This window comes from Ambystoma mexicanum, chromosome 6q, assembly GCF_040938575.1.
Source record: "Ambystoma mexicanum isolate Mex_15411 chromosome 6q, UKY_AmexF1_1, whole genome shotgun sequence".
NCBI lineage: Eukaryota > Metazoa > Chordata > Amphibia > Caudata > Ambystomatidae > Ambystoma > Ambystoma mexicanum.
In genome coordinates, this window is record NC_090937.1 from 487246264 (window position 1) to 487268858 (window position 22595).

The 22595-nt window shown below is 48.2% G+C and overlaps 1 protein-coding gene across 5 annotated transcripts in view; it reads left to right on the forward strand.

Annotated features, from left to right (window-relative positions):
- The window catches only part of CENPE (centromere protein E), a 2471681-nt gene that overhangs the window by 1733414 nt on the left and 715672 nt on the right, over positions 1-22595 (forward strand). For all 5 annotated transcript variants that reach the window (XM_069630970.1, XM_069630968.1, XM_069630972.1 and 2 more), the window contains one exon: positions 17664-17819. In XM_069630970.1, coding sequence (XP_069487071.1) covers positions 17664-17819 — 156 coding nt within the window. The remainder of the gene's footprint in view (positions 1-17663; positions 17820-22595) is intronic.

Genomic DNA, 22595 nt, shown 5'->3' on the forward strand with positions numbered 1-22595 from the left:
CGTCTTGTTATCCAATCACTGTAGACGAGTCCCGCCCCGGTCAGCCACCTTCAGATTTTTACTGCGCGTTTTGGTGCAGGGAGTCGTTGATTTTTGCTCTCCAAGCTTTTTTCGATATTAGTTTTTTTTTTAACGCAAAATATCCACATTTTGAGAACATTTTGCCCAACGCTGACATCTAGTCCGCTCTGGTAACAGTGCCAGTGAAGCTCAACATCTACACTTCGTGTTAACTTGAAGAGACCTAGTGAGGCCTTCTTCCCGCCTTGCCATGTCCGAGGAAGGCAGGAGAAGTCTGTTCAGACCCTTCTCCTGGTGTGGCTTGAGGAACATCTATGTGGCGGACAAGCACACTAGATGTCTCTGTCTGCATCCCGATCATGCAGAGGACCGATGCGACATCTGCCGAGGTTTCTAGGCATAAACCAAGAGAGACTGTCACCAATGGTTGGTGGGTTGGTTGAAAGGACAGGGCCCCCGGCGTGGCCCCGAACACACTCAGGCAGAGCCTAGACCGGGCCGCACTCCAGAACGTTCTTGATCGGGTAAGAGGTTGAGATCAGCCGAGGATGTACCCCCAGAGGGCACCCGGAAGGTCAATCGCAAGATGGTTGATCCGGCTAGAGACGCTGCAGATGCGGTTCCTAGTGCAAGACCCACAGCTCCATGTCACCTTAACCTTCTACGGGGAGCTTGCCAGTGGTCCGGTGTGTTATCAATAAGGTCCTTGAAGTATGATTTTTTGTCACGATAAAAACCTAAAAAGCACTCCCAAAAGGAATCCTCATGAAAGCCCACAGCGACGCCCACATCAATGACTGAAAAGCAGTCTACGGCTCCTACGGTGACAAGACCCCCATCGACGGGTGGTCCGTCATCGGCTGAAGTTGGCTCATCTTCATCAACGGTCATTCGTCAATGATCCTGTCGACGCCCGTCCACCTCCTCGACGGCCATCTCTGTCCAAGCCTGCAGCGAGGGGTTTGCTATCTCCAAGGCCCAAGACCGCTCCGACCATGACTACTGCTTTGTCAACCGCCACTACCCAGTCGGTGAAGGCACTGGTCATATCTCAAGTCCTAAGGGAAGTGGTTAGACCAGGAGACCTGTTGCCACCGGCAGATGGCTTTTCAGAACGGATGGTAGGTCACAGAGAGAGCGCCAGTGGTCCTTTGGCCATTTACACTAGCTATGAAGATGAGCCACTACAGGAATGCATGGACACCGGTGGCAACAACCCCGTAGGCATAGGGTCGCCATGGCACACAAGCGCCTTGAGGCACACTAGCCCTCCTCCGATGGGCCCAGGGGCCGCCCCCTCCTCAAACTCAAGGGATATATCGCAAGACATCTTTACAGTGCTCAGCTCTCGGGTCTCGGATACAGCAGCGGCTACCACCAATAGCGGGCCCGTCGGGGAGTACCCCAGGTACACACCTACAAGACCTCTGCACAAGCATCGCTTGGCTACCCCGAGGCATCCACCATCACCAGGGCCTGCCCTCACACCTCCAGGGGACGCACCGCAGACTGGTACTGCACCAAACACGGATACCGGCACAACGGACAAGAATGACTTTGACGACAGTTGGTGCAGATGATAGCCCCAGAGCTTAACCTCCAGATGAAGTCGGGTCATTCCAATCCATGATGTCGCGGGCGTCTACCCTCTTTAATTTAGTGCCTGAGGTGTAGAAGAAATGTTAAAAGAGCAAAACAAAGCTCAGAGAAGCACAGACAAAAAGGGATAGGAGTTAACCCTTTCCAGTACTCCATGTAAGATGGGGTGTACTGGGTCTGTAGTTTTAAATGACTATGCAAAGTAAATGGCAACTTTACCTGTTTTCCGAGGGATAGTTGTCACCCCCAGAAAAATGGAGTCAGTGGGAAGTCTCAAAGACAAACCTGTGGTACTGCACGGAAGGTGCTGTGTAACGCACATGAAAAGTGGGGTTCATGGAGTGGTGTCCTCCAGAGCCCACTAACAATTGTAAGAGTGGGGAAAAGGCTCACACTCTTACCAAGTGGAAAAAAGAAGCTCCAGAAATCCAGCAAAGCTGCTGGGGGACTCACTAGGTGAGGGAAATTAGCCATAGAATGATAATTCTCCCTAACAAAGAAGGACCGCTTCCTCTACCAAAGACGAACTTCAGCCAGGAAGACGATATTGTCTGTGCTGTTACTGGACGAGGTATGGAAGGAGGGCCTTGCCTTGATGAAGTCCCCAACCTCTGCACCAGCGAATCGAGACAGGCTGCAGAAAAAATACAGGGTGCCAGACTCGGCTCCCAAATGTCTGTTAACAGCCATCCCCTGGTTTAAGTGGTTTCGGCTGCAGCAAACAAACATTCCGTTAACCCATCCTCCAATACAATGGTCCCTCCAGACCAAGAGGGGAAAAAGCTGGATGCTTTTGGGATCCATTTCTGCATATTCCATCAATGCTGCCAACGCCTTAGCCATCCTTGCCCGGTATGATGGGGAGATATGGTTCAAGCTGAGCCCGCTCCTAGATTTCTTATCAGATGACAGGATCGAAGCTCTCGCTCTGTTTCACGAGGGGAGAGGTGGCCTCTGATTATGCCATCACAGTGGCGATGGACGTCACAGATTCGGGTTTCCACCAAATGGGGAATGGCGTAGCGCTACGGTGCCAAGGCTGGCTAAAAGCCACCAATTTTAGACCTGATGTTCAAGCCAAGATGGTGGATATGCCCTTCAATAGGGATAATCTCTTTGGAAAGGCAGTGGACGACACGCTACAGGCCATCAAAAGGGACACAGAGACGGTGCGGTCCCAATGAACCCTGCAGCAGCGCCGCACTTCTTCCTTTCAATCATCAAGGAGCAAATTCAGAAGATCTTCCAAAGGATATGCCTCCACTTCTACTGTCAGCCTCCCCGCTCCACGGCGCAGGAATCGTATAGAGGTAGATCTTAGGCCTTCATGGGAGGCTTGTAGTGCTGTCAGCACCCGCAGGGGAAAACACAAGCGACCAAGCAGGCCTGAATTGGCCCAGGCCCCCACTTCTGCACCACAGTGGGAAGCCGTCTGGCATATTTCATTGATGCGCGGAAAAACATCACCACAGTCGAATGGGTGCACAAGGGCACACACTGGAGTTCGAATGCAGGTGCCCCCGTATTCCACCCGTAACCATGAAGGAACAACATACTTCGCAGCTGCTTCGCGAGGTGCAAGCCATGCTAGCAATGGGCGCAATAGAACCCGTCCCACCGCAACTCCAGGGCTCTGGAGCATACTCCAGATGCTTTCGGGTCCGAAAGAAGTCACGAAGTGGGTAGCCCCCAATCCTAGACTTACAACACCTCAACAAATACCTAAAATCCCAAAAGTTCAGGATGCTCACGTTGCAGCAGGTGCTAGGCCAACTGGAGGAAGGGGATTTGATGACATTTCTCGATCTGGCAGAGGCCTAATTCCACATTCCCATTCACCCAAAACATCGAAAATTCCTACGCTTTGTAGTTCTGGGTCGTCACTATCAGTTCAAGGCGCTACCCTTTGGACTAAAGTCGGCACCAAGGGTAGTCACGAAGTGCTTGGCCCGGTAGCGGCGCATCTACGTCTCAAGGGCATACATGTTTCCCCTTACCTGGACTGGCTCATCCGGTCACGTTCTCGGTGTCCAGCGACGCAACACACACAGGAGACCATACGCCTTCTAACGCAGCTCAGATTTTCTATCAATTATCTGAAATTTTGCATGACGCCATCACAGGACATTCTGTTTCTAGGGTCCCGTCTCGACACTGTCATCTCTAGCTTTTCCCTCCGAGGAGAGAGTGCTAGCCATCCTGAGGAAGGTAGATCGTCTATCCATCAGATCAGCAACCATCCTAGCAATCGAGTCGCTGCTGGACATGTCATCCTTCATACACCTGATCCCGTTCTGCAGGATGCAAATGAGGGTGTCGCCAAGCCACAGGCAATTGGACAGACAAGTTGACGCTCAACCTGGAATTCATGCAATCCATCTGATGGTGGGAGGGCACATGCACCTTACTCAAGGTTTCCCATTCTGCACCCCTCCCTTCCAGGCAATGGTCACCCCAGATACCTTGCTAGACGGATGGGTGGCCCACACCGGACAGTCCCACGCCAGAGGTCTTTGGCTGCCAGAGGAGAATAATCTGCACATCAGTGTGCTGGAACTTCGGGCCATGTTTTGGGCCCTCAGGTCGTTCTTGCCTCTGCTGAAGGGTCTAGTGGTGAGGATCTTCATGGACAACACCACCACAATGTTTTTCATCAGGAAGCAGGGCGGGACCCGATCCGCTGCTCTGTCTTTGGAAGCACGTATCCTGAGGCACTGGGAGATCCTTCAGAACATGTTCTTCGTGCCCTTTCACCTAGCAGGCATAAAGAACACTGTAGTGGATGCCCTCAGCAGGGAACTTTGGTCCGATCATGAATGGGAGGTGCAGCAGGACCAATTAGCCCTCCTGTTCCGCTGATGGGGGGGGTTGTCCACAAAAATCGATCCGTTTGCTACAGCATCAGACTCCAAATGCAAGCATTTTGCAGCAGGTTTCAGTCAAATATTCAGTCGCTGCAGATGGTGCAGAATAGTGCTGTTTGCGCCATTTTCAGGTTTGCGAAAACATAATCACGTTTCTGAGGCCAGAAAAAAGTTACACTGGTTGCTTGTAGTGCGCAGGATTCCTTATAAGAATCTAACACTGGCTCACTAATTCTGGTTATCCACTGCCCCTCCTTATTTTATGAAACAATTGACTCCAGATAAACCTGCACGTGCCCTGCGATCAGGGCATTTGCACAAACTCAGTCACATTTCAAATAGTCTAAATTTGGTGAGTGCAACTTTTCAGTGCAGGCATCCAGGTAATGGAATTCCCCCCCCAAACAACATATGTTCTATCTCTTCCCTGCTTTGCTTTAAAAAAGCTGTCAAAACACACTTTTTGGAAAAAATAAAAATAATGGGAATAACTTACTCAAATGCGCCAAATTGCCATAATGGCATTTTTGCAAATCAAACCTTGATATTCTTTGTCACTGAGTAGGTCTTGATCATGCCATGACTTTATTGTTGAATTCCACATTGTGTCCAAATCTTGTATAGGATTGTTGGTTAATTTTTCATAACATCCTTGTGTATTCAGGTGTTTGGAGCCTTCATTTATATAATCTGTTCTATTGAATAATACGATTTTTCCTCCTTTGTCCGCTACCTTAGTTACCACTGTTTTGTCTTCTTTAAGTTCTTTGATTACCAACTTTTCATCCTTAGTTAAGTTGTATTTATATTTTGAATGATTGTTACTCAAATAGTTTTTTCTTAGGTTACTGCTTTGTGAAAAATGTCTATCACGTTTTCTGATGAAAGAATGGGTATATTGGTTGATTTAGGTTTTAGGTTTGTTTCTTTGGTAAGATATGTCAAAATGCCTTGCTCCTCCAAGAATATCTCTTTGGTATAATTTTGATCTTCTTGTAGGTTAAGTAAATCCACTGTGTCTTCAACCATTTTGTCTGAAAGTTGTGATGTAAACAGTGTTTGGGGAGGCTCTTTTCTTAATGGGGTTTCCTCAAAGTGCGTTTTTAATTTTAATTTTCTACAGAATCTGTAAAGATCCAATTGTGTCTGGAAATAGTCTCCTTTATTGGTAGGGCTGAACGATAGCCCTTTGCTGAGTGCTGAAGTTAGGCATGGTGTAACTTCATAGTTTGAAAGATTAATGATGAGATTTATCTTCTCTTCCCTTGTCTTTGAGCTCTTGTCTCTACTCCTCGGTTTTCTTCTCCTCGTTTTGCTGCCTCCTCTCTTGCCTCTGTGGCGTTTTGGTGAGAGGTATTTAGAGAGTACTCTAAAGCTTTCTGGATTAGGTGGTCTTGCTTCCTCACTCCTCCAGTTGAACATACTGCTTTGGGAGTCTGTCATAGATGAGGAATCCATGGGAGGAAAGAATCCATTTTAAGAACCAATTACTTAACTCTCTGTAATGTTCTTTATGATGGATGTTCCTCCCACGGATTACTCATCAGCCTCCTTAGCTGCCCCTCTTACAGGAAGCTAGTACATCATCGGTTCTACAGTCCCTCCACTTGAGAAAGTTAGGGAAAACAGGAGGAACTGAGGTCTTTGGGCACTGTGCCGCAATGTATGATATGATAACTCATTTATAATGCGCCTGTACACAAGTGTTGTGTACTCTGGCCCCCGATGTCCTATCGGACATGGGGCATGTAGAGACATAGGACGGAGCCGCGCTGCACCCCTGGCAGCATTAAGGTTTCTGGAGAACAGCTGCACTGGGATAGGGATATCCTAGATAAGGAATCCGTGGGATGAACATCCACCAGAAATTACATTAAAGAGGCAAGTTATTTCCTGGCCCCTCTCGTCCGAGAGACGTAGAAACTGAGGGGCCCCACAAGGTCCAACCGATGGAAAGGTTCTTCTACCAGCAAAGATTACCAGATTTACATTGGTTATGCTGGTGCCTGTGCTGGCAAGGCTGCGACGAAACAGACCCTGTTGAAGTAGAGCATCTTGTAATGCTATGATCTGGCTGGTAAAGATCTGGCAGATTTATTCTTTCAGAGGGATGGCTGCCACGTCATCTCTGCAATGTGGAGTCCCATGTTTGGACATATGACAGACCACGACGTTGGCTTCTTTGCACATCTTTACAAATCATTACTGCTTGGATTCTATATCTGGTCAGGATGCTCGATTTGGCAGAGTAGTCATCAGTGTGTTCTGGTTTAGGTGGTGTACTTGCTGTCCTCCTTCCTCCAGCCCTCTGTGCTGCTTTGGGAGCCTATCAAAGATGAGGAATCCTTGGAATGAAGGGGTCCATTAGAAGACCAAATTACTTGCCTCTCTATGTTCTGTTTGATGGACGTTCCTCCCACAAATTCCTCATCGCCCTCTTACCTGCCCCTTTTGACAATAGCTAGTACACCTTGCTTCTTCTGCTGCCCCTCAAAGTCACAGTGCTAGAGGAAAACGGGCAGAACTAAGGTTACGAGGCACAGCACATCTGTACATACTGGCCCTGGTGTCAGCAGAGCCGCGCTGCACCCCTTGGTGGCAGAAATGTTTCCGAAGAGAAGCTGTGCTGGGAGATGAATATCAAAGATCAGAAATCTGTGGGAGGAACCTATAACAGAAAGAACATTACTGAGAGGTAAGTCATTTATTCTTTCCCTGGAGGGACTCCCTAGGAGTTACGCTGGTGATTGTTTTGGAGTTGGAGCATTACTTTTATCCCTGTGCTCCTGAACAGGTTATGTTGATGCCATATCACAGTAATGCTTATTGTGCAGCCAAGAGAACTTGTCTTGCTTTTTCTAGATGTTATTCTGTGTTCCACGTGGTTGGGGGACCTTCTGTGGTAAGCTTGCAGCAGTCTTTCACCCAAGTTTCAGCCAGCTAAACATTTATACCCAACTTTTGAATGAATGGGATATTTCAATTATGATTCATCATATACGTTGTTTGGGTGGGTGGGGTTGGGTCCTCTATTCAGCTGAAATTCCATTTTCAAAGTCTGCTTATATTTCAGATGGTAGAGGTTTTCAATTTGGTGCCATCAGAAGGACATAGACCTGTGGAATTTCTCATCGTTGGAGTATTAGCATTTTTGTTGTCTCTTGCAAAAGCAGGATTAAATCAAAGTTGGTACAGTACATGTTGGCTGCCCTGTCAGATTTGTTGCCTGAGGAATCTGTGGGAACAAGGTATCCATTGAAAGAACACTGTTAGGGAGAATTCTCTGTTTAGGCTGAATTTCCCTACCTAGTGAGTCCCCCAGCGGCTTTGCTGGATTACTGGGGTTTATTTTTTTTTTCTCTCCTGCCAAGAGTGAGACTCTTTTACCCTCACTCTTGGGCATGTTGAAGTGTGTTTTCTTGGGTAAACCTTGTGTTGAATGGGCTATGGGGTCTTTTACTCCATAGGGCCTCATATATTTTTGTGATGTGGGTTACACAGCACCCTCTGTGCCGTAACCCAGGGGTGTCCTAGGGACTCCCCAACATAGACTCCATACCCTGGGACTGACTACTGTTTCCCAGGGCATGTAAAGTCACCAAAGACTTTACTAGTCTTAAATCCTGAACAGAACCAGTACAAACCATCATATTGTGGACGTACTGGCTGGGGCAATTCGATTGCCCCAGGGTCTGTTAGTCGAGGGGGCACGTCTCCGTCCCCCCTGATCGAGTTTTGGCTGGTGGCAGTGGAAACTACGTTTTATATTCGACCGCGAATATTTTCCTATGGGATTTCCCATTGTTTTAGGCTAACACATTTAATTATTTATTTACGGTAGCCTTAAACATACCGCCGGTTTATATATTTATTATTGTAACTCCGGTTGGGATTTTTTGCCAAAACTTGATGCTAAAATGGCGTTGGCATTCGCCTCTGTACTGTAACTCTGATCCAAAGTGGAGCCCTTTGTCCCACTTTTGGCGGGCTTCTCCACAGAAGCCCTCCAAAGTGGTGCCACTCTGTCTGGGGTACTTAGGAGGGGTGGAGGGGGATTTAGGCACCCTGGACTGAGTTACTTGGGTAACTCAAGTCGCACTCCGTCCTGATTGGCCCAAGTGGTGAGCCGGCCGGCTCACCACTTAGCATGTTTGAGTGACAGCTAGGCTGGGTGAATGGGGGTTTGCTGCATAAAAGCAGGGCTTTGGGGACTGGAACTTCAGAAGTCGCCACAGGACCTAAGAATCCAACGAGGGACGAGCTGAGCTGATCTGCTACGACGACACCGCCGGTGGAGCCCTGCTGAACCATCTCACCACTTTTCCCGACGACCGAGGAGAACTCTCAACGGAGTGGCTCCTTCCCTTGACTGGTGGGGACAACCAGTTTTCACCTTCTTTCCGCTCTTCGAGGTATCTCGTGGCCGCCCTGCCAGTGCCAAGCACCCCGGCAACCGGAATACCCACCACTTTTACCCCAACCGCGAAAGTCGGTACGACCCTTTAACCGGAGGACTCCACGGCTGGTTTCTTCCCGGGCAGTGCAACGACCTTCTTCTTCTGCTCTTCAGCGAGATCTTCTTCTCCCCTGACCGACGTCGAGCCTTGCTGCCACTGCCTGGAACAACTGCCCCCGCTGGAGGATCCTTTCCGTTAAGGTACCGTGTTCCGCCTGGCTTCCCTTGCCACCGACTGTACGGGGTATTTTTAGCCCCCGGCTTTCGATCCTGGGATTGCCTGGGACACTTTGGCTAAACTTTCTAAGCCTCTCTAACTCTTTTCCGAACTCTTTTGCAAGACTCTGAATCCCTACCAACGGTGTGATCTTGGGCACGTTTTCGCTCTGTCTGCTCTAAGAGTGGGCCCTGCTTAGTGACTTTTGCTCACCTGTGACTTTGTGCTTCTTTGAGCTTACAAAAAGTGTTCTTAACCTTAGAGTGGTGTGTTTATCCTAATTCTGCCCCTTCTCCCTTCTTTTTACCTACTAGAGTGTCATCTAACGTTAAGCGCTCACCTCTGTTTGAATTATGTGGTGTTAACCTAGAGTTGTCTAGATAGGAATAAGGATTGGGACTGCTTTCCATATAACTGTGTTTAGAGTGTTTTACTATATTTTGCTAGAGTGTTTTCAACTTATGTGTTCTTAAAAATAAATAACTATATACTTTTGAAACCAAGCTCTGGTCAGTGTTTGCTTGTGCTATTGTGTCTGAGTACATATTGTGTATACTTTGCATACTGCCTAACTCTTCTTGAGGGAAGTCTGACTGCTCAGCCACAGCTACCAGGTAAATCTGGGTGGTGCGGACTGCTACCAAGTGGGTTTACTGCTATACCTGTAGTCTTAAATCTTTTGCAGTGTTCCCCAAGGGAACTGCACAGGTTTCTGCCTAACACTGGTGGCAGCGGTGGGATTTGTATTGAGTATACATTTTATTGTGCTTTAGATACCTTAGTGCAACTAACCACAAAGCTTAGCACTGTAAAAGTAATCCTCTAACATGTCAGTTATAGAAAGCTATAGTCAAGAGTCCCTTGCAGCCAAAACTGCTGATTGTTTAAGAGTGCTCTGTAAACATAAGGATCTCCTGACTAAGGGCAAGAAAATGGAGCTGGTTGAAAGATTGTTAGCTAACCAAAGTCTGGGTGATGGTTCAGAGGAACCTACCACTCCAGCAACGGTAGATGACAGTATTGAAGTTAACATGGAGCAAAATGTTGATGATTCTGAGGAAGAGTCAGAAGAGGAGGGTGAGGCTGTTGTGACTGCCCCCCCTAGGCCTCTACCTGCTCTACCTGCTGTACCTACTGGACCTTTACCAGGTCCCACATTTAGTCCTCAGTACTTTGAACTGGAGAAAATGAAACTAGAATTGGAGTATAAGAAACTTAATGCTCAAACTGACAAAGAACTAAGGCTAAGGGAAATGGAGCTCAAGTATGACTTAGAAATGAAGAAATTATCTGTTGAGAATGCTTCTCTCTCTGGCTCCTCTAGAAGTTCCAGTCCTAAAAGACCCCGGATGCCTAAAGAATTGGTTGGTATGTATGAGCCTAAGTTGGATGTGTTGGATTGGTTGTCTCTGTTTGAATATAATCATGGGCTCCAGAACATCACAGGAAATGACTTACTCCCCTGGTTGTTCTCTAGGCTTCCCCCTGTTGCAACTGATGTGGTAATGGAGATGGGGGAGGAGGATAAGAAGGACTATGAATGTGTGAAGCTAGCTTTAATAGCTAGGTTTGGGAAGACCCCTTCCCAGTATCTTAAGAGGTTTAGGAGCCTCAAAAAGCATGATGGTACCCCTTGGGCTACCTGGGTGAGTGAAGGGTTGAAAAACTTAGACGGATGGATTAAGGGTTACAAGGTGAACACTTATGAAGGTATGAAGAATTTGTTTATGTTGGAGACTATTTATGACGCCTGCTCTCCTGAGCTCAGACAACACTTGGCTGATTCCAGGGAATTAGATTCCCGGAAACTAGCTAAGGCTGCTGACTTGTGGGTTGCCAACAGGGCCACTCACAAGGATTCTGGGGTAACTCAGAAGAAGGATGGGGAGAAACAGCCTAAAAAGGACTCCAAAGAGAATTCTAATACTACAAATTCCAAAGAGGGCCCCAAACAAAACTATAAGGGTAAGCCACAAGGGAAACCAAATCAGGCTAGTGTACCTTCTGGTCCCAAACCAGAAGGAGGTCAGAACAAGCCTCCATTCCAGCGAGCCTTTGGCTCATGCTTTGTTTGTAAGGCTACTGACCATGTGAAAGGAGATCCCAGATGTAAGGGTAAACCTTCAGGGGTCCAGCTTGCCTCCTTAGCCTTCGCTCCAGAAGAGGAAGTACATATGGCAAGTGGAAACTTTCTATTACTAGCTGATGAACCCACTGGAGTCTCAGCTAGTGTTTCTTTAGTCTCTCTGGGGTTGTGGGAACAACAGAATTTAGATGTCTATAACTCTATCCCAGATAATACTAAAGAGTATTATAAGGACAGTGTCCAGGTGAATGGTCAGGAGACTCCTGCCATTAGGGACACTGGAGCCAGCATAACTGTGGTGGATGAATCATTTTTCAAGGCAGAGGATGTTGCTAAGGCACCCAAATGCCTCACCAAGTTAGCTGGCGGGCCTGTGCAGATGTGTCCCCAGTTACCAGTTCTCATCCAATGTAATGATATGGCTGTAAAAATACCTGTCAGTGTACAATGTGAAGTGCCAGGTAGGGTTCTGTTGGGTAATGACCTCAAAGCTCTTGGAGTTGTGTCACATACCCCCAGACCACCTAGCAAAAGGTTACAGGAGCTCACAAAACCTGCAAGAGAGAAAACCCTGCGAGGGTTACCTCAGGAGATGATGACAGAAATCACTCCTCTCCCACTGGAGCAACTTACTGCAGTAACTACCAGATCAGGAGCAAAGGGGCAACCCAAGACTCCTAGGAAAAAACCAGCAGCAAGCACTCCAGTGCTTCCAACAAGGACTTCCCCTAGGTTGTCCAAAGTTACACCTGTAACTCCACCTCCAGCTGAGGCTGAGAGGGAGGTACAACCCTGTGTGGTTGAGCTAGACTCTGAGGAAGAGCTAGAAGGAGGCCCCAACCTTATTGGAGATTTGGACCCTGAGGACCATCCTGAGCTGCAGTCTTTACTGGCAGAAGGTGGGCCTAGCAGGGCAGCTTTTCGTAAGGGGCAAAGAGAATGTCCAACTCTGGAAGGTCTCCGCCACCAGGCAGCTTCTCAGGCTGATGGGCAAGAGCCTGGGAAGTATAGGTTACACTGGGAAGATGGCCTCTTCTACAGTGAACCGACTGAGTCTGAACCTGGAGACTACAAACGCCTTGTAGTCCCACAAGAGAACAGACAACAGTTCTTACAACTAGCCCATGAGATACCTTTGGCTGGTCACTTGAGTTTCAAGAAGACCAAGGAAAGGCTCTCTCTCTACTTTTATTGGCCAAAGATGGGGGCTGAAGTAGATAGATATTGTAAGAGCTGCCACACCTGCCAGACTTCTGGTAAGGTTGGTTCCAAGAATGTGGCACCTTTAGTGCCTCTCCCAGTTGTGGGAGTCCCATTTGAGAGGGTAGGGATTGACATTGTTGGTCCCCTTGATCCCCCAACCTCCTCAGGCAACAGGTTTATCCTTGTTGTAGTAGACCATGCTACTAGGTACCCTGAGGCAATTCCTATGAGGACTGTTACAGCTCCGGCTGTGGCTAAGGCCCTCCTTGGTATTTTTACCAGGGTTGGGTTTCCTAAGGAGGTAATCTCTGACAGGGGGTCCAACTTTATGTCCCACTACATGAAAGCCATGTGGAAAACCTGTGGAGTTACCTACAAGTTCTCAACCGCATACCACCCTCAGACAAACGGGTTGGTTGAAAGGTTTAACAGAACCATGAAGAGCATGATAGGTGCTTTAGAAGAACCCCTTAAGAAAAAGTGGGACCTTCTACTGCCATGCCTTCTCTTTGCTTATAGAGAAGTCCCTCAGGAGGGAGTAGGTTATTCTCCCTTTGAGCTTCTCTATGGCCATCCAGTCAGAGGTCCATTGGCCCTGATTAAGGAGGGATTGGAAGGTGCTCCTCCCCTCAAGCCAGTCAGAGTGACTGACTATGTGATAGGTCTCCGGAGGAGAATGTCACACATGATGGCAGAAGCAAGTGACAACTTGAAAACTGGTCAAGCTCTGGTCAAACATTGGCACGACCAGAAGGCTAACATGGTTGAGTTTACTCAAGACCAGCTAGTTCTAGTTATGCTCCCAACAAGGCAGAGGGCCTTGCAAGACAAATGGATGGGACCCTTCAAGATTGTGGGAAAACTTGGAGAGGTCAACTATCTGGTGGATCTGGGCAGACCCAGGGAAGCTCCTAGAGTCTTCCACACCAACCGACTAAAAGCATACATCTCCAGACCTGATGTAGGAGCCTTGCTTCTAGCTTCAGCTGCAGAGGAAGAAGAGAGTGAATCTCTCCCTGATCTCCTCAGAGGTGTGCCTTTAGATGAAAAAGTTGAAGGAGTCAATCTCTCTTCAGACCTGACACCTGAGCAACAAGAGGAGTGCAAATCTATGTTAAATCAGTTTGCCTCCCTGTTCTCACTGTCACCAGGCTTGACCCCTTGGGGCCAGCATGAGATACTCACTGGTGACTGTCTGCCAGTCAAAAGCAGAGGATACAGAATGTCAGAACATATCAGAACCCACATCAAAGGAGAGGTCAAGAAGATGCTTGATCTCGGGGTAATAGAGCCCTCTACTAGTCCCTGGTCTAGCCCAGTTGTGTTAGTACCAAAGGCAGGATCCAAAGACTTGAGATTCTGTGTGGACTATAGAGCTCTAAATGCAGTCACCAAGACTGATGGCCACCCTTTACCCAGGACAGATGAGTTGGTGGATAAACTTGGTGCAGCCAAGTACCTCAGCACATTTGACCTGACGTCAGGCTATTGGCAAATAGCCCTGACAGACCACGCCAAGGAGAAAACTGCATTTTCAACCCCAGTTGGCTTGTACCAGTTTAAGGTCATGCCTTTTGGACTAAAAAATGCACCTGCCACATTCCAAAGGATGGTGAACCAAGTTCTAGCTGGGATGGAAGACTTCTGCATGGCATACTTGGATGACATTGCAGTCTTCAGCCGCTCCTGGGGGGAGCATGTGAACCACCTAGGACATGTGTTGCACGGACCATCAAAGCCAGTAAGTGCCAGATCGGTCAAAGTAAGGTGGTCTACCTTGGACATGAGGTAGGAGGTGGAGAAATAAGGCCTTTGCTCAGCAAGATTGAAGCTGTGCAAAATTGGACAACACCAACTACTCAAACCCAAGTGAGAGCTTTCCTAGGCCTCACTGGGTATTACAGGAATTTCATTGAGAACTATGGGACCATAGCTTCTCCACTGAATGTAATCTCCTCTCCCAAATTCCCTAAAAAGGTAAAATGGAATGAGGAGTGCAATCAGGCCTTTGAAAAACTGAAGAGAGCTCTTTGCCAAGCTCCAGTGTTAAGAGCTCCTGACTACCACCAAACTTTCATTGTACAAACTGATGCTTCCAATGTAGGTATAGGTGCAGTTCTAAGCCAACTGGATGAGAAGGGTAGGGAGCACCCCATTTGCTTCATCAGTAGGAAACTGAAGGATCCTGAGACAAGGTGGGCAACTATCGAAAGAGAATGCTTTGCTATTGTGTGGGCACTGAAGAAGTTTAGGCCATACTTGTATGGTTCTACTTTTGTTATTCAGACTGACCACCAACCCTTGAGAGGGTTAATGCAAATGAAAGGGGAAAATCCAAAACTATTGAGATGGTCAATCTGCCTACAAGGGTTTGATTTCACCATTGAGCACAGGTCAGGGTGTCACCATCAAAATGCTGATGGACTCTCTAGGATGTATATCATCGACTAGAGGTATGAGGTTCATCCAGGAGTGGATTAAATCCTCCTGTCCCTTAGTCTGGGGGGGGCGAGTGTTAGGGAGAATTCTCTGTTTAGGCTGAATTTCCCTACCTAGTGAGTCCCCCAGCAGCTTTGCTGGATTACTGGGGTTTATTTTTTTTCTCCTGCCAAGAGTGAGACTCTTTTACCCTCACTCTTGGGCATGTTGAAGTGTGTTTTCTTGGGTAAACCTTGTGTTGAATGGGCTATGGGGTCTTTTACTCCATAGGGCCTCATATATTTTTGTGATGTGGGTTACACAGCACCCTCTGTGCCGTAACCCAGGGGTGTCCTAGGGACTCCCCAACATAGACTCCATACCCTGGGACTGACTACTGTCTCCCAGGGCATGTAAAGTCACCAAAGACTTTACTAGTCTTAAATCCTGAACAGAACCAGTACAAACCATCATATTGTGGACGTACTGGCTGGGGCAATTCGATTGCCCCAGGGTCTGTTAGTCGAGGGGGCACGTCTCCGTCCCCCCTGATCGAGTTTTGGCTGGTGGCAGTGGAAACTACGTTTTATATTCGACCGCGAATATTTTCCTATGGGATTTCCCATTGTTTTAGGCTAACACATTTAATTATTTATTTACGGTAGCCTTAAACATACCGCCGGTTTATATATTTAATATTGTAACTCCGGTTGGGATTTTTTGCCAAAACTTGATGCTAAAATGGCGTTGGCATTCGCCTCTGTAACTCTGATCCAAAGTGGAGCCCTTTGTCCCACTTTTGGCGGGCTTCTCCACAGAAGCCCTCCAAAGTGGTGCCACTCTGTCTGGGGTACTTAGGAGGGGTGGAGGGGGATTTAGGCACCCTGGACTGAGTTACCTAGGTAACTCAAGTCGCACTCCGTCCTGATTGCCCAAGTGGTGAGCCGGCCGGCTCACCACTTAGCATGTTTGAGTGACAGCTAGGCTGGGTGAATGGGGGTTTGCTGCATAAAAGCAGGGCTTTGGGGACTGGAACTTCAGAAGTCGCCACAGGACCTAAGAATCCAACGAGGGACGAGCTGAGCTGATCTGCTACGACGACACCGCCGGTGGAGCCCTGCTGAACCATCTCACCACTTTTCCCGACGACTGAGGAGAACTCTTAACGGAGTGGCTCCTTCCCTTGACTGGTGGGGACAACCAGTTTTCACCTTCTTTCCGCTCTTCGAGGTATCTCGTGGCCGCCTTGCCAGTGCCAAGCACCCCGGCAACCGGAATACCCACCACTTTTACCCCAACCGCGAAAGTCGGTACGACCCTTTAACCGGAGGACTCCGCGGCTGGTTTCTTCCCGGGCAGTGCAACGACCTTCTTCTTCTGCTCTTCAGCGAGATCTTCTTCTCCCCTGACCGACGTCGAGCCTTGCTGCCACTGCCTGGAACAACTGCCCCCGCTGGAGGATCCTTTCCCTTAAGGTACCGTGTTCCGCCTGGCTTCCCTTGCCACCGACTGTACGGGGTAGTTTTAGCCCCCGGCTTTCGATCCTGGGATTGCCTGGGACACTTTGGCTAAACTTTCTAAGCCTCTCTAACTCTTTTCCGAACTCTTTTGCAAGACTCTGAATCCCTACCAACGGTGTGATCTTGGGCACGTTTTCGCTCTGTCTGCTCTAAGAGTGGGCCCTGCTTAGTGACTTTTGCTCACCTGTGACTTTGTGCTTCTTTGAGCTTACAAAAAGTGTTCTTAACCTTAGAGTGGTGTGTTTATCCTAATTCTGCCCCTTCTCCCTTCTTTTTACCTACTAGAGTGTCATCTAACGTTAAGCGCTCACCTCTGTTTGAATTATGTGGTGTTAACCTAGAGTTGTCTAGATAGGAATAAGGATTGGGACTGCTTTCCATATAACTGTGTTTAGAGTGTTTTACTATATTTTGCTAGAGTGTTTTCAACTTATGTGTTCTTAAAAATAAATAACTATATACTTTTGAAACCAAGCTCTGGTCAGTGTTTGCTTGTGCTATTGTGTCTGAGTACATATTGTGTATACTTTGCATACTGCCTAACTCTTCTTGAGGGAAGTCTGACTGCTCAGCCACAGCTACCAGGTAAATCTGGGTGGTGCGGACTGCTACCAAGTGGGTTTACTGCTATACCTGTAGTCTTAAATCTTTTGCAGTGTTCCCCAAGGGAACTGCACAGGTTTCTGCCTAACAAACACTTACCTTCAGTAATGTTCCTTCCAATGGGAATGATATTCCCCCGAGTCCTCAACAACCTTCCAGTCTGCCACTTTATTTAAAATTGCAAAATAGCAGTTTATTCTGGCAGTTTCTGTGGTGGGGGAGACCAAATTTAATTAACTTGCTTGTTAATCATTGTACTATTCACTGGTTTAACTCTGCTCACTGCCATTCCTACTTTCTCTTTTATTTACATGTGTCATTCTTTCACTTGAGTGTGCATGCTTGTGTAACATTGGTAATCAAAATTCAGCATCCACAATGCAAATCCTGCCTTTAGTGGCCTTTGAGTTTCTACGCTCAACAAAGCTACCAGATCTAGGTGAAATGGCTCTCTGCAGACGCCTAAATTAAACAAATATTTTGAAAAAAGCAACAGAAAAAAATGAATGAAATAACAATTAAATTAAGATCTGTAATTTTTGTTAAATGGAAATTAATAAAGTTACCATTTAACATGTACTAATAACATCTTTTCCCTGTATTTGTTTTATATTACTATTTGTCGCTATTGGTAGATTTTGAACATGCAATCTATAGCATTTTAATTGTGTTTTAGTCCATAGAAACTCAAGATGAACTTAGGCAGACACTGGAGGATCTGAAATTACAGAAAGAGTTGGTTTCAGAATTGAGAAGTAAAGTTGCAGAGTTATCGGTCTGTATTGAGGAACAATCATCTACGATCCAAGCAACTGACTCTTTAGAACAAAAGGTACTGGCAAATGTGTAGTAAGTGGGCCTATTGTAAGTATCCGGTAGATTAGCAAATATATTACAAGCTGTTATGTTTTTCTTTTTTTTTTTGTTTGGTCCGGCATCTGTGTCCCGCCCACCCCCTTCCCTTCTTCTTTGCTTAATGAAGGAGCTGACATTTTTTTCACCATAGCGAATTGCCAACCACAACAGTTTTTGGCTTTTAAACTCGAGCTTTGTCTTTTTGAAATGTGTATTCAATAATACCTGTGATTTGACATAAAAAATTGTAATACAAGCAAATACAAATCTCAAAAGACGTCATTCCTCTCCATCCTCTCTACTCCCTTCTACCCCACCTCCGGCTCTTATCATTCTTTCCTCTCTTCTTCCTCACACCTTCTCTCCTCCTTTCTTACTTCCGCTTCTTCCTCCACTGATAACTCCCAATCGTCCTCATACCTCTGTCCCTCTCCACTCCCTCCTCTGCTCAGCAATAATGTAAATTGTTCCTTATACTGTTTTCGAGTTGTGATTCAATTGCCATCTTATGCTTGTTTTATTTTTTCTTGTTCTCATGTAAAGCACTTTGGATTAAAGGGCTATATAAATTCAATAAAATACAAATACAAAAATTAGAGTAAAACCTTTCTGCTCCCCCCCCAACTCCCACCCCCCACAAGAACACTACCAAGCCCAACCCGGGTGTTGAGGACAAAATCAAACAAAACATTGGGACCAAATGTTGAGACTAGCCTGATGAAGTGGGTTCAACAAGTAAAGACGATATACGTGGTGGAAACAATATTTCAAACAAACAGATTGGGGTTACAGGGGAGGGGCATTACAGTCTCAATGCACCAGAATCCTTGTGCAGAAGGACCACGGTCCAGCCCAGCAAAAAGGATTCCATTTTGTCATAGGTCAATGCTGCTAATTTCTCATATGTAAAAATCGCCTACAGTTTAGTAAGACACTCTGTCTTAGACAGAGCCGAGGAATTTTTCAATTTCTTGGCTAGGGCTAGCCTCCCGGCCCTCAACATGGCCTGGGCTACCTTAGGGAAGCTATTCGAGTCAGATTCTGAGGAAGGGACACCAAGGAGAAGTTCAAGGGGGATTAAGCCGGGAGAAATGCCCACAATATCTTTGATCCAACTCAAAAGTTCAGTGCAATAATTCTGGATGGATGGGCATTCCCACCACAAGTGCTTCCAAGATCCACATTGGCCACACTCCCTAGGGCAAAAAGTGGATTCCCCCGCAAACATTTTATACAACCTATCCGGTGGGAGATGCCATGTACGGAGAACCTTGAAGTTGTGTTCCATAGCTGAGGTATACAGAGTACTAGAGAAAAGAACCCCACAGACTTTAGCCCAGGTCGTCTCTTCCAACACAATCCCCAGCTTTTATTCCCAGAAACGTTTGAATCCTTGCCTGCCTTCTAGCTGTGCCGTGATCAGTGACTCCTTCCTCGACGAGGATTCTACGAATACTTTCTCGAGGGGCTTGAGGGGGTGAACAAGGTCCTCGCACCATTGGGGGTTGGTCAGGATTCCTTTCACCCGAAGATATTCAAAGATCGACATCAGGGTTTCCCCCATGGCTTCTGATAATTTATCATAGTCAATAAAGGCGTTCTGATGAAAAAGTTGAGCGGCACGTTCCAGGCCCATGTCTGACCATGATTGCGTATCACGCAGTCCCTTCTTACCCAGGTCGGGGGGGGGACTCCACAAGGGGGAGGGCCAGGAGGAAAGGGTTACATTCACCTTGTCGCGTCTCCATAAGGCCCATAACACTGATAATGTTGGGTGGTTTCTAACGTGGCTGGGTAGATCTTTAATTGGGGCCCTTAGGAGGTATCTTACTTTCCTAGGGTGTGTCTGGATATCCTCTATGTATGTCCAATAGGTGCCCATCTCATCTCTCATATGTTCCAACATTAGCCTAAATTGGGCTGCCTTGTGATATTGCCGGAAATCCGGGAGACCGAAACCCCAAGCAACCTCGGGAGAGTCAAGGGTGCGTGTTTAACCCTCGGTTTCTTAACATTCCCAATAAATCGCTGGACCAGAGCATGTAGGGTCCTGAAATATGCATCTGGGATAATGATCGGGAGGGATTTGAAGAGGTAGAGGAGCTGGGGAAGGACGTTCATTTTTGTTTTTTTTATTTGTTTATTTATAAATCAGCACACAGGAGAACAGAGCATTAACAGTGATTACAACTCACAGAGCATAACAGACAAAAGTGTCCCATCCCCCACCCCCAAATTCCCGGAAAGGCGGTGATACATGCCTCATTCGGCTTACGCAGGCGGCGAGTCCTCACCCATCGTATGGAGGGCTCTCGCGATCAAACGTGGTTTGAAGGTCAGGGCCGGGTAGGGTAGTTCTGCTCATAGTCCAGGACCGGGTCCCAAATTTCGGTAAATCAGTGGAGCAGTCCCGCTTTGGCTGCCGTGACCCTATCTGCTATCAAAATGTCCCATAGTTTAAGCCACCATAGAGTCATCAGTGGTCCGTCCGCGGACTTCCAGGTGCGAGCCACTGCAATTTTGGTGGCCAACAGGAGTTGGGATATCAGCGCCGCCCTCCTCCCCATTCTCGGGTATGAGCCCGGGAGTGGGATCCCCAGCAGGACCTGCTCTGGCGTCAAGGGGATTTCGACCTGGGTGATGTCCCGAATGGTGGCCAGACACTGGGTCCAAAATTCCTTCACCCTAGGGCAAGTCCACCACATGTGGAAGTAGGAACCTGGGTAGCCACAGAGGCGCCAGCAGTGGGGGTGCAAGGCCCCCTGAAAGTGGTGGAGGCGTGGGGGGGGGGCTAGTACCAACGCAACAGGAGTTTGTGGGCGCATTCCCGGTTGGTGACGCACCGAGATGCTGTGCGTGTTCTAGTTCAGACATCCACCCAGGTGTGGTCCTCGATCGCATGACCCAGGTCCGACTCCCAATGGCCCATGTAAGAGGGCCTGGAGTGGAGGGGGGGTCTTCCTGCAATAGTTTGTAGAGGGCTGAGATCTTTCCCCGGGCTGGCAGGTCCTTCATCGTGAGCTCCAACAGGGCAAGGGGCCTTGTTGCCGCTGTCCGAGTTTGGGGGTGGGAACACCAGTGCCTCAGTTGAGCATAGGTAAATCTGTCTGCCTCTGTTAGCTGGAAGATTGATTTACACTGTTCGAAGGTGAGGGGGGTGCCCCCTTCAAAGAGTTGCCCCAGAGTTTCGAGGCCTCCTGCCACCCAGTTCCTAAAGTTCCGTGGGCGGGGTTGAGGAAAATTGAGGAGGATGCGCGGAGGCCTCCTGGGATGCCTCCCCGTCTGCGGGCCCACTCTCATGCCTTCGATTGCTTTGTGGCGGTCAGCACATCTGGCCAGCTGTGGCGTAGCGCGGTAGGGATGAACGGAGGAAGCGGAGAGGGAGGCGGGATTGTTCGATCTCTACCCATTTCGGGCATCCGGTGGCGAGGTCCCAAGCTTGAAAGTGGGCCAGCTGCGCTGCAATGTAGTATTTTCTAAGGTCCGGCACCCCCAGCCCGCCCAATCTCGTGCTGGCCATCAACATTCTTTGAGGGATCCGTGGTTTCTTGCCCTTCCAGATAAAGCCACTGATTTTCCTTTGAAGTCGTTGCAAAGGGGGAGGGGAATTGCGGTTGGGAGGGCAGCGCACATGTAGAGGAAGTGAGGAAGGAGATTCATTTTGCTTGTCGTTATGCGCCCCAGCAACAAGATCTCTTGTGTCTGCCAGCGGGCTAGATCCTTTTCCAATTCCGCAAAGAGTGGGGGGAAGTTGGCCTGGTGGACCTTCGTTGGGTCGGCAGGGATCCGGACCCCCAGGTATGGGATCGCTTGGGTGCTCCATTGAAACAGGCTGTGGTTCTCTAGGGCTTCTCTTTCGCCCAGAAGCAGGCCCACTCCGAGGGCTATCGATTTGTGGAAATTAATAGCGAAACCTGAGACCCTCCCGAAGGCCCGGAATTCAGCCATGGCCACCCTCATGGAGTTTTTGATGTTTGTGATGGTCAGCAGCACATCGTCCGCATAGAGAGCAATTTTGTGGTGGGTCGTGCCGATCCTTGGGCCAGAGATCAGGGGATCCTGGTGAACTCACTGGGCTAACAGTTCCATGGCCAGGGCGAAAAGCAAGGGGGATAGTGGACATCCCTGTCGTGTTCTGCATGTGAGAGGGATCGGGTCCGATAGGCGGCCATTGACTCTTAGTCGGGTCCTCGGGGCCTGGTAGTTTGCCAGAGTCATCCTCATGAAGGTCGGTCCAAAGGCCGCCAGGGCGAGGGACAGATGCGGGCCAGTCCACCTTATCGAAGGCCTTGGTGGCGTCTAGCGCGATCAGGGCTAGTTGCTCGGAGTCCTGACTGGCGATTTCAATTAAGTCTAGCGCCCTGTGAATGTTGTCCTTCGTTGATCTGTGGAAGATAAACCCCGTCTGGTCCGGGTCTATAATGCTCGGGAGAACAGGGGCAAGGCGATTGGCCAGGACCTTGGAGTAGATATTGGCGTCCAAGTTCAACAAGGAGATGGGTCTGTACAAGCTATTCTCCTGGGGGTCCTTTCCAGGCTTGAGAATCAGCACCGTGATGGACTCATGCATTGATGGGGTGACTGTGCCAGAGACAGCAAACGAGTTGAAAAGGCGGGTCAGAGGAGCCACCAATTGAGGGCGGAAGAGTTTGTGAAAGCGTGTGGAGAACCCATCCGGGCCTGGGGCCCTCAGCTTTAGGCTCTTAATGGCCTCCTCCACTTCCTCATTGGTGATAGGAGTCTCTAGTTCCTC